Source organism: Aythya marila, assembly GCF_965140915.1.
Source record: "Aythya marila genome assembly, chromosome: 3".
NCBI classification, from domain to species: Eukaryota; Metazoa; Chordata; class Aves; order Anseriformes; family Anatidae; genus Aythya; species Aythya marila.
The window spans coordinates 2,840,663-2,855,110 of record NC_139044.1 but is presented as its reverse complement, the minus strand read 5'-3'; the positions used below and the strand labels follow the sequence as shown (position 1 = coordinate 2,855,110).

At 35.4% G+C, this 14,448-nt stretch overlaps 1 protein-coding gene across 10 annotated transcripts in view; it reads left to right on the top strand.

Annotated features, from left to right (window-relative positions):
• Positions 1-14,448, top strand: part of KIF16B (kinesin family member 16B) — a 138,553-nt gene that overhangs the window by 28,666 nt on the left and 95,439 nt on the right. For all 10 annotated transcript variants that reach the window (XM_082756867.1, XM_082756865.1, XM_082756863.1 and 7 more), the window contains exons 10-12: positions 670-845; positions 3,699-3,764; positions 6,846-6,905. In XM_082756867.1, coding sequence (XP_082612993.1) covers positions 670-845; positions 3,699-3,764; positions 6,846-6,905 — 302 coding nt within the window. The remainder of the gene's footprint in view (positions 1-669; positions 846-3,698; positions 3,765-6,845; positions 6,906-14,448) is intronic.

The following is a 14,448-nucleotide window of genomic DNA, read 5'->3' as shown; positions in this document are numbered from 1 at the left end:
TTAGGAAAATTAACTGAAGGACAGCATTAGCACTTTCATTAAAAATCCATCATGTTTCCTGGTTAAGCTATCTGCAAAAATCATCCTGGTTTTCCTTGATGCCTCAGCTAAGTGATAGTTCTACATGCTGCCAGGCACCTGCAGCTCAGCAGGGCAGGTAGACTTGTAAATGGGTGATAGCTCTTCTCGTTTTTGTTTTCATGTCTGCTTTTTGCATAAATGCTGTTTAATTTCTGTTCAAAACTTGGAGCAAAAGTACAGTGTTAACTCGAAATGACTTTTCCATTACGTGATTACATTGATCCTCTACAAAATACTTGCTGGTTTTCCCACTGTTGATGTAGAAATTCATGAGAGCACCTATGAAGTATTCGTACAGGACGTTTACACTTAACAGAGAGTTGTAAATATTAAATAGATTCACAACAAGATTGCTTTATAAATCTTGATCGCTGGACCTAATTATTCTAATACAGTGTTCACTTAAGCAAAGTTGTATTGACGTGAAAGTAGTGGAGCAAGGTGAAGAGCTGGAGCAAATTGTAGCTGTAGTGGTTATGTATTTCTGTCTCTTCCATGTTAACTTTATCCGACTTTTAAACTATGAGCTAACTTTACTAAATGAAACATATGGTGATGGATAAACTGTTTCTGATTTCATCTCCTTAGCTATTTCACCTGCTGATGTCAATTATGGAGAAACTTTAAGTACACTTCGCTATGCAAATAGAGCCAAAAACATCATCAACAAGCCTACTATTAATGAGGATCCTAACGTCAAACTGATCCGTGAGCTGAGAGCCGAAATAGCCCGATTAAAAGCCTTGCTTGCTCAAGGGAATCAGGTTAGCTTTACTTGAAATTTATGTGTAATTTTCCTTGAGTTATAACATCTATTTCTAGAATGTAATGAGATAATTATCTTTCATTATATTGATTTGAGTAAACAAGCTCTATGAGGCTATGAATGAATATTATTTTCCTGATTGAATCAGTTTCCATATGGCCAGTAGATTTCCTCTTTTAACATAAGGGGGAAAAATTGTCAGCCTAATGCTTCTAGTTTTCTCTTAATATAATCAGACCTTGATTGCAGTGTGCTGTGAAACAGGTACTCACCACAGCCAAAGGAGACTGAGCATAAACATTTGCCATGACTAGTCTGATGGACTGAAGCTGTACTTTAGTATCTTAAAAGTAGCAGAAGGTATTAAGTACCTTAAATACCTAAAATGTCTATAATTCTGCATTTTATATTTACAAGAATTCGAATGGCATTTGTGTTTGAATGCACGGTACATTAGAAAGCATGTCACGTGCTAAACGTGTGAAAGTATTTTCAGTGACGGTCTAAGAAAAGATTTATACTTATTACTTGAACAGACTGGAAACTCTCATAGTTAGGTTTGTCTTAGATAAGGGAAGATGAAGAACTGCTGAGGGACTCTGTCTTTTTAGACTGCTAATTCTTTTCTTCCAGTAAATACCAGCTTCCACTTGTGTGTATGTAATACAGAGCAGAGAAAACAGGATTGATCTACTAGTAAATCCAAAAAGATAAAAGCACAGATCTTAGATATTTTTCTCACTTTTCTGATCTTGATTAGTAAAACTTGCAACGTTTATTTGATACCAACTGCTTGCTTAACCTTACTGTTTTTGAAGTAACACGTGGTGATTATGATAGAGGTTATCATGAACAGAAATAATGTACCCATTACTGACTGGGAGTTCATATGGCCAAGAAATGCCAGTGGTTAAAAGCTATATTGTTTTGGGGTTATTTTTATTGTGAGGAAGGATTCTGAACTTGATTGCCTGAACAACCATTGTTTTGTTTTAAAGCATGCTAATTTGGCTTACGCTTGCAGTGTTGAGTCACTGAGCTATTTCGTTTGTAGGGTCAGAAAATGCATTGTTGTTGCTGTTTTCCCCACGTGCTAGGCAAGCTGACAAAAATAAAGAAATAGTGCTGAAATAAATGTAAATCTTCCCTAAATCTTAAAGGACAGTGATAGATTCAAACTTATGAATAAACTCAAGAAAACTGAGGCATTAGGATTTATCAGATTTGAAAGCTTTCCTTACATCAGTACAGGTTATTGTCATAACCATCCTGACCAGTATAAAGGCTCTGCATACTGGAGTATATCTTCTGTACTTATGGGGCTGTTCAGAATGAAGCACGGTTTCTCAGAAATGTCTCACTCTCTCTATATACAGAGTGTTGGTTTGCTTCAACAAAGACCTTTTGTTGTGTCTCCTCTTTTCCTACCTGTATTGACCAGCAGAGTTTCCATTTTGCATAGTTTTGCTATTTCTTGTTCTTCTATCAGTATTGGCCACTATAAACATGTGCTGCACAAGCCCAGTTAAGCTTAATTTCTGCTGTTTTCAGGGTGATGAAACCAAGCTAACAATAAGGAACATGCAATCGCTCAGGCCAGTCGTATCTTCTAAATAATGCCACTTGAGATGGCTAGATTTAATACGTGAGCAAATATGATATGGGAAGACGTGAAAGAATACTTTAGATTTATCTCTAGAACTTCCGAATTTTATTTTAGATAGGCTGTGCAATGTGAAATGTCAGTTTAGCACATACTTGTTTCATGGAAGTTTAATACTTCAGGAAGATTTCATTTTATAAAAGATTCCCTGAAAAGGGGATGGGACCACAGTATGAAACAGTAATAGGTATTGTAGATGATTGAAGCTGAGAGCTTTGTTTTGTTACAGACAATTAGAAAGCTCTTCATCGGTTTGAATTACTGTTCTACTTTTGTATTTCTTTTGTATTCTTTAGGAGGGGAAAATGAATTTTTCTTCCCTGGATTGTCTGATCACTTTTATTTTCGAAATAAGTTGTGTTAGAGTTGAAGTAGATATAACATAGACCTCTTTGAAGATCTAATGCTTTGACCTAGTTCCAAGCTGTAACACAGAGGATATCACAAAGTAAATCTAGTTCAGTTGTAGGATGTGATAGATGGTTGTGTTGGGCACAGCAGAGAACTTGCTTAAGTTAATTGAATTTGTGATGCTTGGTAAAAAGCAAAGTGGTGTTATGTATGCACAACAGAATATAAAAACCTGTATAATTTCTTCTGTAATCTTCCTTTATATTCCCAGAGTACTGTATTGCAAATGCTTCTGTAGATCACTGAAGATACTGGTACCCAAATACAGTGCTGGATTCAGTGTGGGAGGTCATATAACAATGAGTATTGCTTGTGCGTGTTGTATAGTAATTTTCCTTTTCTAAGGCCAGTTATCTTTATATATTTTTTTAATAAAAGATAAGCAGTAAGATATTTTTTATAGCAAAGTCATCAAATGTTGATACATCATAAATTTTCATGTTTAACAGGAATATAGCTTTAAACGTCAGGAATTACCTGTTATAAACTTGTGTCTGGTTTCTGTGTGCATGTGTGTGACAATATGTATACATAGTGAATGAAAACAGTACACCTAAACAGGTGATTTGTATTCAGAATATCTGCTTTGACAACACTTTGATTACTCTGTTTATAGTATTTTAAGGTAAAATGGTATACATTGGAGCTCACAATATTACATCTTAAATAATGAAAGAAGTTGATCAAATGCATTTCTTTCATTTGATACTGCCAGAAAATTCTCACCATTTTTTGTTGTTTTTCTAACTTGATACTGTGTGTTTTTTATGATTTTAGATCGCTCTCTTAGATTCTCCGACAGCTTTAAGTATGGAGGAAAAGCTTCAGCAGAATGAAGCAAGGGTGAGTTATTTCATAAATCAGTTTGAAAAAACAAAAAAGTATTCTTGATGCAAATTATAGTCATTTTCATTTTTTTTAATAACGTGACTTAATTTTCGCCCACCAACCAGCATTTCCTAGTTTTACTTTTTTTTTTTTAATTATACATTAACTTGTATCTTCTTGTCTTAGAAGGTAAGATAACAGATTACAACTAAGAACAAGTTATGTGTCTTGGATATTTATATTATGGCTCTCCTAAAGTAATGAAAATATTCGTTCCCTGGCCAGCTTGCCCTCTTTTATTAAAAAGAAAGTGTGTTTGGCGGTAGAACAGAGAGGGAAAACTGACTGCTTTATACTACTAAATCAGACGGACAAAACATTCAGTGCCTAGACAATACAGTAAATATTTTCCAGGGAAATGGCCAACTTGCTCATGCTTTCAAGTAATCAATAATTTATATTGCAGGTTAGGTTTTCTGGAAAGTTTCAGTCTTTAAGTCTGGAATGGACATGTACAAATATGTTCAGTTTCTAATTAACTGTCTTTCTGGGGGAGTCTAAGATCTGGGTGGATGTACTTCAGGTGTGCCCCTATAATAATCCAGCCCAGTGCAGAAGCTGGAAAGAATTCCCAGACAGTTGAGATTTATTGATAGGGTGCAAAATAATATAAATGTAATGGTACTCAGATTTCTTGAATTTGCAATCATTCCCTCTTTATTTTGTCTTTTTGTGTTAATTCTTTTCTGTCTATTCGACTGTTCTTAAAGCTACTATAAACCGTTTAAAAAACAAACAAAAAAAACCACGAAAAGTATTACACAGTTTGGAAAAAGAGGGAGGAAATAATTTGGAATCATTCAGCTACGTGGCATATTGCAAAATAATTTACTGGCATATTTACTTTTGAGTATTGTCAACAACATGCTAACCAATATATAGATTCAGAAGCCTCAGAAAAAATAGGGGTTTCTTAGCAGGGTTAAATTGTAAGGCTTTCACTGGTGCTGCTCAGACCTTTACAATTAGAGAATCAATGCACTGCTTTCTGAGAATCTTGTTTTGACTGAAGTAATTGGTGGTATAGTATCTGTTTGCACTTCTTGGGATTCTAGTTGGTAATGCCAATTTTGAAGAAATGTCGAAGTACTTTTCTGTGAAACGATTCTTCAAAAACAAACTTCTTGATGAAAATGTACAACGTGTATTAGTGTGAACCATAGCTACAAAGCAGACTTCAGGCTTCTTCATAAGCCAAGTTTCTTTTAGGAATGTATTTTGCAACTCTGTAATATATTCAGGAATCCATATTGTGGTGCATTCAATACTTCAAGTAAAACCTACAAAGCAGTGATAGGAGCCTTCAAGTTGTAAATATTTTTTTCATATTAATACGAGGCATTAAAAATGTTTTCAGCTGAACCAGAAAAATTGCTGGTAGTGTTACTAATGTAATATGCTTTTATTTTGTGCACAAACACAAAGCTTTTATCTAAGAGCAGTGAGCAATATGAACTGCTGGATATATGCTAATTAGAATGTTATTCATGCCCTGACAGTAATCACTGCATGTCCTGCTCATAAGTGTTGGGCCTCTGCATGGAAAGTATATTGAGCATATTTTATCTTTTGTCAACCTCATTAGAAGGTTATGTGATTACTATTTAATGCAATTACTACAGCCACGATTACTGAAAAATCTTAGTAAATATTGCAGTGTTTATAGCTTTTTTATAATTGAGTGCAATAATTAATTTGTTTATACAGATCTACAGATTTTATCACCATATTTAAACGATCTGATAAATATATGGTGGCTTTCTTTAACGAATTGATTTGTCCTTATATAAGGACAATTTTGAATAACATTCTGTTGCATAAAAATTGCTCTGGCATGGTAATAAGACTCACGATGGACATTCTTCATATTTTTCGTTTCGGTTGTTACTGTTCTGTTTTAACATTCTGATTACCAGCACTAATAATGCACTGAAAAACGTGTTACTTTTTCTCTGTTGAAATTTTGAAATGTAAGTAGAAATGAGATAAATTTCTTCAGTTGATCAATTTGCACTTGAAATGCAAAGTGGTGGTAGGCTATAGGCTACAAATGGAGAGTAGTTTCGAGGAAGAGCTAAAGACCATTTTTTCCCCCAGTGGATTTAAATATAAAGTATTAAAGGGACTTAGCCATTGTGTTTTTCAGCGTTCTGCATGCTGAAGTGAATTCAACTATAAAAAAGGCTGGTGTACATTTTCAAAAGTCTATATATTCCTACGTGGAAATCTGGTGATTTCAGGAAATGGAAGTGTGTGTATGCATGCGTGTGTGTGTATATATCCATATATATTTATATATGTATGTATACAAACATGCACACACATCAATTTAATATGAGTATGATTCCAAGTCAGCCAGAGCTTTGAGGCTGATCTGCCTGAAGCACCTTCTATACAGCGCCTTCTAAAAATTCGGAAGGGCTTTGAAATGCAAAGAGCCTTTACTGGTGGATATAAGCTATGAGTTGGGCAGCCTGGTGAGCAGAAACAGCAGGGCAACACAAGCATTGATACACATTTTGCCCACCTTTGCGAGCAGGTCCTCACTTCAGTGCTGATTTCCTCCGAGTGTGTGACTTTTCCGTTGCAGCAAACTTTGCTTTCATTCCCTCCTGAACGCTGTCTGTCTGCTTCTTCCTCTCATTCACAAGGCTGTTTGAGCCAGAACATGCCTAGCTGAGATGTAGGAAAGAAGCTGTCTTCCCGTCATAGTTAAGGAACCATTCTGCAGTAATTTTCAGGACTGACTAGGCAATTTTTGAAATTATTCAATTTCTTTGAAAATACCTATCATTATTTGAAGTGGCTATCCCTGTCTTTTGTTTCATTTTACATTATAAAGAAGAGCCTTATAGTTTTCCTTTTTGAGAGAGAAAAATTGTATGGTCACTTAATGCAGGAGTAGTAGTTCTCTTTTAAATATTTAAGTATTAAACTTGGCAATGAATTTCTCAAATTTTTAATACTTGTGTAAGAATTCATTATCAAGAACTTGGGAAAGGATGTGATTTTTCAAATATTTGTTTTCTTTTATAGGTACAAGAACTGACCAAAGAATGGACCAACAAGTGGAATGAAACCCAAAATATTTTGAAAGTAAGGCAAATACATCCTTTTTCAACCTGGCATTTGAACTAATCTTACAGTTTTTTCCTTATTTAAAAAAAAAAAGGGGGAGGGGGATTCCTGTGCTAAGTCACCTTCTTTGGCTTTTTTTAATAACACAGAACTTTCTCAGCCTTTTCACTTATTTTTTTTTTCTTTCTTTCTTGAGAACTTCCAAGAGCAAAGATTCAGGCAAGGGGTGGTATTTGCGAATTAGACTGTACATAATATTAATAAAAAGCACAACTCTCTGCTTTTTTCAGTATAAAACAGTTTATTACAAATCTTTAAAATACTGAATGGTTCCATCGCAAAGGCAAGTGGATCCCCTTGGTGTTTGTGTTGTATCAAGACCTGCGAATAATCACCTTTTAGGCTACACTGGGTATCTCAGGAAGGCAGTGCGTGTGGATACAGATTTTTGCATTGGCCTTCAGATTTGTTTCAGTCAGAAGGAGCATGTAAAGTTGAAGAAAAACTTTCAGTGGGACTTCTGCAGTTGAATATCCTCCAGTAGGTCTCCATCAAACAAAACAGATGCATCTGAGCTAAGTGTGCTGTGGAGTCTACAAGGACAGGGATTTTTGCAAGTGATTCACATAAGCTGGCTTGCCTGCACTCTTTATATGACTCCAGGCTACTTCTGGAGCAGTTAAATCCATGCAGCGCTCTCTTGCATTTTGTAGATTTAGTATAGATCTGAGAGGGCAACTTGATGACTTCCATACTGTGTTTTTGCATGATACAGACTGAGACTCTTGTGTTCTCTGTGTATATCTTTGCCTCTGTACAGTCTGATTGTATTGGTAAGTTTTTATGTTGGTGTTTGGCTCTTGATGAAAGTGATATTCTGAGGTGATATTTTAATGAGCTACTTCATGATTCTGTACATGTATGCACACAGAGTAACGAATCCCATAGTGTCTTTTTCCACAACATTCACCAGCTTCTTTGCCAAATGTTTTATTTGTTCTGTTAAATAAAAATACGGAAAAATAAACCTTAAGCTTTCATGCCTTGCTGTATATGCTGTGCATATGCTTGTTCAGAGTGCAATTCAAGCACGCATATGGGAGTATTTTTTTTAATTCCCCCTATCGTTGACCTGAGACTTGTTTTTGGAGTTGATTTTTGCTGTATATCACTTTTTAATTGTTAGTTTATTTTTTGTTTACCTCCATGTCTTTTATCTGACTTCCAAGTAAGTCAAATGACTCCATGCTTAAAAATAAAGCACAGATAGCCTAGAGAACAGAGCAGGGCTGGTAACTGCCTAGCAGATGGCATGGCAGAATGGACTGTTTAATGTCTGTCCAGATACTGAACTGGGAATTACCATTTGCATATCCCTCAGAGATGTTTTGGGTCCAGTTTTACATTATTCCTCTGTTTTGTTATTTTGAAGCATCTTTACGGATATACATCTATATAGAACTTTGTTAATCCTCTCTTTACTCAGGTTTAGATTGGAGAGTTCATTGTTACATGGAGAATTTTTGAATTGAAGTTGTTCAGTTACGAAGTCAACGTGATGTAGGTAGCATGTGGAAAATCTTTATACCATAATGTTGGAAATGCGCTGATTATTCCACAGAAATTACAGGATTGTAAGAGGAATTAATTGAGCAATTCAAATAAACAAGGAAAAGCCGTGTTTATTAAATAGTTGAACATAAAGGACTTAAAATCCAAGAAGCTGTAATTCTGCTCTTCTGGTACTGAGCTTTTGTTAGTTTAATTCACGCAGCTTCTGTATTTTGCACTTTTATGTGCCGATATTTTAGCATATAAATATAGCTTATATTTCACTTTTGAGTTAAAGGCATTTGATGAAACTTTCTTGGCCCTGAAAAACTGAAAACCTGCAAAAGCTTCCTTGTTTTTACTGCTTTATTTTGCACCATTTTACTGAAGCTATCTGTATTTTTATTTGCTTCTTGTTTAACAATTCTTGAGATCCCTGCCAGCATATGAGTGGGAAAGAGCTTTTTGGAACTTTGCCAAGCTGAATAGCAGGAAAGCAGATTTAAAACTAGAGAAAGCAGTGGTGTTTCTTGTAATAGACTCCTTTAACTTCACTGGCTTTTTTGTTTCTTCGTTCATATACCACCTCTCACATGCACGGGTCATACCTCGGGTTTATGAAACTAGAAGGTCTTGGTGCACTTTTAGAAATGGGATTGTCTTCATGTGCCCCCATCAGCACTGTCACAGCTGCAACTTTCCATGCCATAATCCAGTTACATTCAGAATATTCTTCATTAAGATCTTTAGTATATCACGTTTGTGTTTAAAACTTGTTTCTCGTTACCTTCTTCTCCCTAAGTAAATAAGTATGGTATGTAGGACATTGATGCTGACTGTGTGGAGGAGTCTGGTAATTTCTTGCCTGTGTGTTGTTCCTTGTCTGTGCGATTTGGGCTTGGTTAAATGGCAGTTCTATTTGAGTTCCATTTATTGGAAGATTGTCTGAGCTGTGCTTGAGCAGATGAGGCTTGTTCGTTGCTGTTCAGTGGAAATGTTCAAGTCTTTAATATGTTCTTCCTGCAGCGCACTATGGCAGACTCGAATGTTGAGTTCGTTCTTTTCTAATCTCTTTGTGATGGTTCAAAGGTTCAAAAAATTTAACCAACTTGATCGCTCTTCAGAATTACTTGAACCTTGTCTTAAACTATATCAGCAACAACTAAATGCTACCTTGAAAATGCAGAACATTCAGAATGGAAAACTGTTCAGATGGGAAACACTGAGAAAGAGAGAATACCATGTGAAGGCAAATTTTTGATTAAAAAGTATCCGACAACTTAAAGCTGAAGTACTTCAGTCAGTACAGTTCCATGTGTGCAGCTGAGATAAACATCCAGGTATCATTCATTATTTCTGCTTGTAGCTTTTAACATGCTTATTCCCCTTTTGATGTTTTGTCTCGATGTAGTTCACCCGAACTTAGGGTTTCCATGGCAGGGTGCATCTTCACGTTGAGGACATTGAACCATTCCGTCTGGAGGTGTTACCAATCCAGAGTTTGGTGCCAAGTCTGTGTGACTTGAGTGCTGTTATCAGCTCTGAACATCGTTTATAATCCTTCATATGTACCACTGCCAGAATGAACTTGTCTTGGACTGGCGGTGGTAGCAGTGATAGTGTGCTCTTTCTTCCATGCATTTGGAAGAAGCCCTTTCTTTGTAGGGAGATTGTCTGGGTTCATATGGAGTCTGAACTACTGCCAAATCACATCTAAAGCCAAAATCCTCCCGCTATCATAATGCAAAGATGAAGATACTGCATATGTTTTAAAATGAGTTTAAAAAGGGGTTTAAATCTATGCTAATTCATATGAATTATCCTTTACTCCAGCATGGCAGCTGCTTGGACTTCTGTCTAAAGGGACAAGCATTGTTTCCAGTGGTGGTGTTTACTTCCATACTTGACCTCCTCACTATAGTATAGCATGATACTCTAACCTGACTAACCTAGCAGTAGATTCTGTCCTCTATCCCTCTATTTAATAAAAGGGAGGATATTCTAATACCTCATAAATAGGTAGAGTGATGGTTAGCATTGGGTAAAATACCGCATGGTAAACAGAAGTGATAGTGTTTGATTTAAAGCCTGTAGGCTTTGGGTTATTTCCTCAGATGTCATCAGCTGTCAAAAGAATTGCACTTTACAAGACAGTACTGCTTTGCATCGCTTCTCTGTCTTCAGGTGTCTTGCAACCTCAACACTTGTTTAACTTTAGGATTTTGCTTTCATCTCACTCTCACTGAGTCTTTCTCTGAATTTTACTTCCATTAACCTTCTTCGATGCACATCCGTGTGAAAGAGGAGGAGGGAAGAAAAACTTCTTTCCCTTAGCTTAGTCCTTTTTGCATTGTTCTGTTAAAGATCAGTCCTGGGGTCTATAATTTCTTTGGATCATTTCTAAGATGTTAAGGTAGCCTATCCAACTTTTGATTTCTTTCTTTGAGACTTTAATTGGTACAAAACTTCTTGTGTGGTGTGGCAGCTATATTTGACTGCATGTATTGTCATTCTTATATTTTTCTTTTACTGGCGTCTTATTTTTTTTGTTCTGTGCATGTTCCAATTTCTATTTGTAACCTTTACCAGCTTTTATATTAAATTTTTAAATGTGCACTCCTTTATATAATTCTCCGCTGTTTTCTTCCAACTGTCTTTTAAATTTCTTCTCCCTCTTACTGTTTGTATAGAAATTGGTTTAATACTTCTAGTGTTTTCCTTCTTTGATGTATGCCATTCTTACCTAGTGTTAAGGTATTCAGATGCTCTTTTGTGTGTGCATGCATGCGTTTTAAGTGGATTTAGTTGCATTTTATTTCATTATATTGTTGTTTGATTCTAATCATGTCATTAGCTTTGTGTAGGAGCGCTCAACTGATGTCAAAGGATGCAGAGTCTTCCCAGAGTCTATGAGAGGATAGACGCCTTTTTTTTCTTTTTTCTGTGTGTGTCTAATTCTCATGATCAATAGTTTAACTAGTAGCTGCTTCTTCTGGCTTTGTCTGGTTGGATTTAGTGACATAGCCTCACTTTAATCAATAACACTAATTCTGCTGCCGTCCTTTACCACATTGTATAAATATGTTATTGAGCACTGTCTATTTGATCCTCTTCTTTTTTGTGCCCTTTGGTTGAGTATCAGTTATTAGTACATTTTTATGTACTCTTGTTTTTCCTACAAAAACAATTGTTTTTCCTACCTAGGGAAGAAAACTGTTGCTAATTGTGTCCATTTGTAAGCATTAATATTTACTGTTTTTTTTAAATTATTATTTGTTTTAGCTACATACGCCTTTTTTGAGTGAGGTGAAAAACTCACTCAAATTGCCATTATGAATAAATGCAGGCTAATACTAAACACTTATTCTAGTAGACATTTATCTAAACAGGAATTTATTTTCTTTATGAATCTTGGCTACATCCAGCAAAGGCATCAGGAAACCAAAACTGAAAGTAATTATGCTGCTCTGTGTAAGGTATGGATTAGGGTGGCAGAAGCTAATAGATTTTGATTTTAATTATTTCCTTTCCATGCTGGCTTGTATACTGGAGTGAACTCTGTCAGGAGTAGTCTGTTGTGTTCTATAGAAATTCTGCATTACTCGGCAGCTATTTGCACTTTCAGATAGTGTTTTTTATTTTTAACCCTCACTTGTCAAATGGTATTTAAGAACATTTATCTCAATTCTCTTGCATATAAGGCTAGACATATATCACAGTTTCCTGTTTTATGCCTTTTTGTTAGTTTATATATAAACTTTGACTGTTTTGGTCCTTGACTATTTTGGGTCCTTTTCTTCTTCTCACATGTTTCATGTTCTTCCCCAGTACTTTGCCCTTTGAGCATTTGTTTTCTCCATTCTTTCCTTCTCTTCATTGTGCTTCTTGAATTGGCCTCTGCTAACTTCATAGCTTATTTCTGTGCTTTACTCGCTTTAGCAATTCAGTCATGTTAACCTAAATCTTGTCTGTTCTGACTTAACAGGTCTGCTCATCTTTATCCTCATTGACATCTTTCTCACCTGCATCATTCTGTGTAGTGACTATTATAACAAGACAGGCAGCAAGCAGGGATAAAATACCGATTGAAGGACTTTCTTAACCGTTTTAACATGCTCAATCCTCAGGTGAAAAGTGCTTTCAATTAATTATCTGCGACTTCAACATAAAATCCTCCTGTCTACTAAATCCACTCTGACTGTAGAGTAGAGAACTTGTGCAGACTGTTGGGTTTTTGAAGAACAAACTCTAGATTATTATATTTTTTTTTAAGTACGTTAACATCATGAATTAATGGTAGTTCATGACTCATGACATATTTCAGTGGTTGTGACACTTCCCCTATTCAATACTTTTAGCAATCAATAAAATCTTGTTGGTACTAGAGCATTAGGACCCTAATGCATAATCTAGTTGTCCTAGATCACTAATGAATAACTGAATACATAATGAATAACATATTCATTGTACATATATGTATATATGAAAATTATCTGACAAAAGCCACAATGTGATACTTACAATCATTTCTATCACCTTTAATTGTTTTACCATTGGGTATTGGAAAATCATATATTATGGAAGTTTTTCCAAAAGACACCAGTATATACTTCAGTCCTGCCCTTGAAAAGTATGTGCAACTCTTCAAGTCTTCTTGGATGTGTGCCTTTGAAACACGGGTCCTAAAATGGTTGTATTTATAGGTCAATGAAAAAAAAAAAAATGAGTTAGAGGAATGGTGTGCGTTTATATACAAAATGTATGCATGATACCGTGTTTAAACTGTTCATTTTCAGCTTTGGCATATGTGTTTATTTGTATGTTTGGCAGGAATACCACTTTTTTCTAAGGATTTTTCACATTTCAGTTGGTGAATCATTTTTGTAAAATTGTTGCTAGTTAGACATGTTGGTGTTGCATTTTGGTTAGAATGTGTGGTGTTGGCTGTGTCTAAAGCATAGCTGTATACTTTTAATGAGACTTAAATCTGTATTTTCTTTCAAACAAATTTTGTTACTTTATAATACAGATGACAAATAGAAGTTATACAAGACTCTTTGCATGCTTGCAGTTTTTGTTTCCTACTTTAGAAGTTATGTCTCCTGCTTGAGCTTTTAAAGGACGAGGTTTCAAGATCACTGGCAGGAAGAATTTAAGTCAGATGTTATTCCTGGATTTGTTTCCTTTTTTTGAAAAGTTGACAGAATAAATAGAATACCAACTAATCTGAAGGTTGGTGGTTTTGTCAGGGCAACCGCTCTGCTCAACAGTTGCATAATGTATGTACATTTATCAAACTGAGTTTATATGTTTTTTTAAAACTGGATTTGTATGGAAAGGCATGAATGCACACTTGTGTTAAATAGCCTCTTATATTATGCCTAATATTCCCTTCAGCAGGCTTGTGAATGTTGTGAAGAAGATGATATTAAGAAAGATTTAAAAGAGCTGATGTTAATGTTTCATGTCTGCCTTTGTCATTCGGAAATCACACAGATAAGAGCTTCTGTTCCTCTAGAAGCCTGTTAAAATGCAGTTTTGTTTTTTTAACACTAGATGTCACTGCAGATACAAAAATCAGATGTTTCTACATCCTTAATTGAGGTTTAATTCAGATATTTTAAGGCAAAATGATTTGCAATATCTTGACTTTCATTGCTGTGCAGATGTACTAAAATAAGATTATGAGAATGCCAAAACATTGGTTTAAGAACAAGTCCTGAAGAACCTGAGTAACTGTTTTGACAGAAATGGTTCTGAACAACAATTCACAGGTGGAATGAAGTGTAAAGTGATTGTGTACGTTCAAGATTATCACCATTATTTGTCAGTACCTTTTTCAACTCTCTTTTTCAAACTACTGTGTATCTAGAATGTTTGACAAATCACTTTAGTTAAGGCCTTTAAAACACTTATTTTCTCAACTTTGAAGCTCTGATAATGTGGGGATAATAAAAAGTAGGTTATGAGAGAGGTAGTTCCTGTTATTTGGCCAGCTAGTACAGTCGAA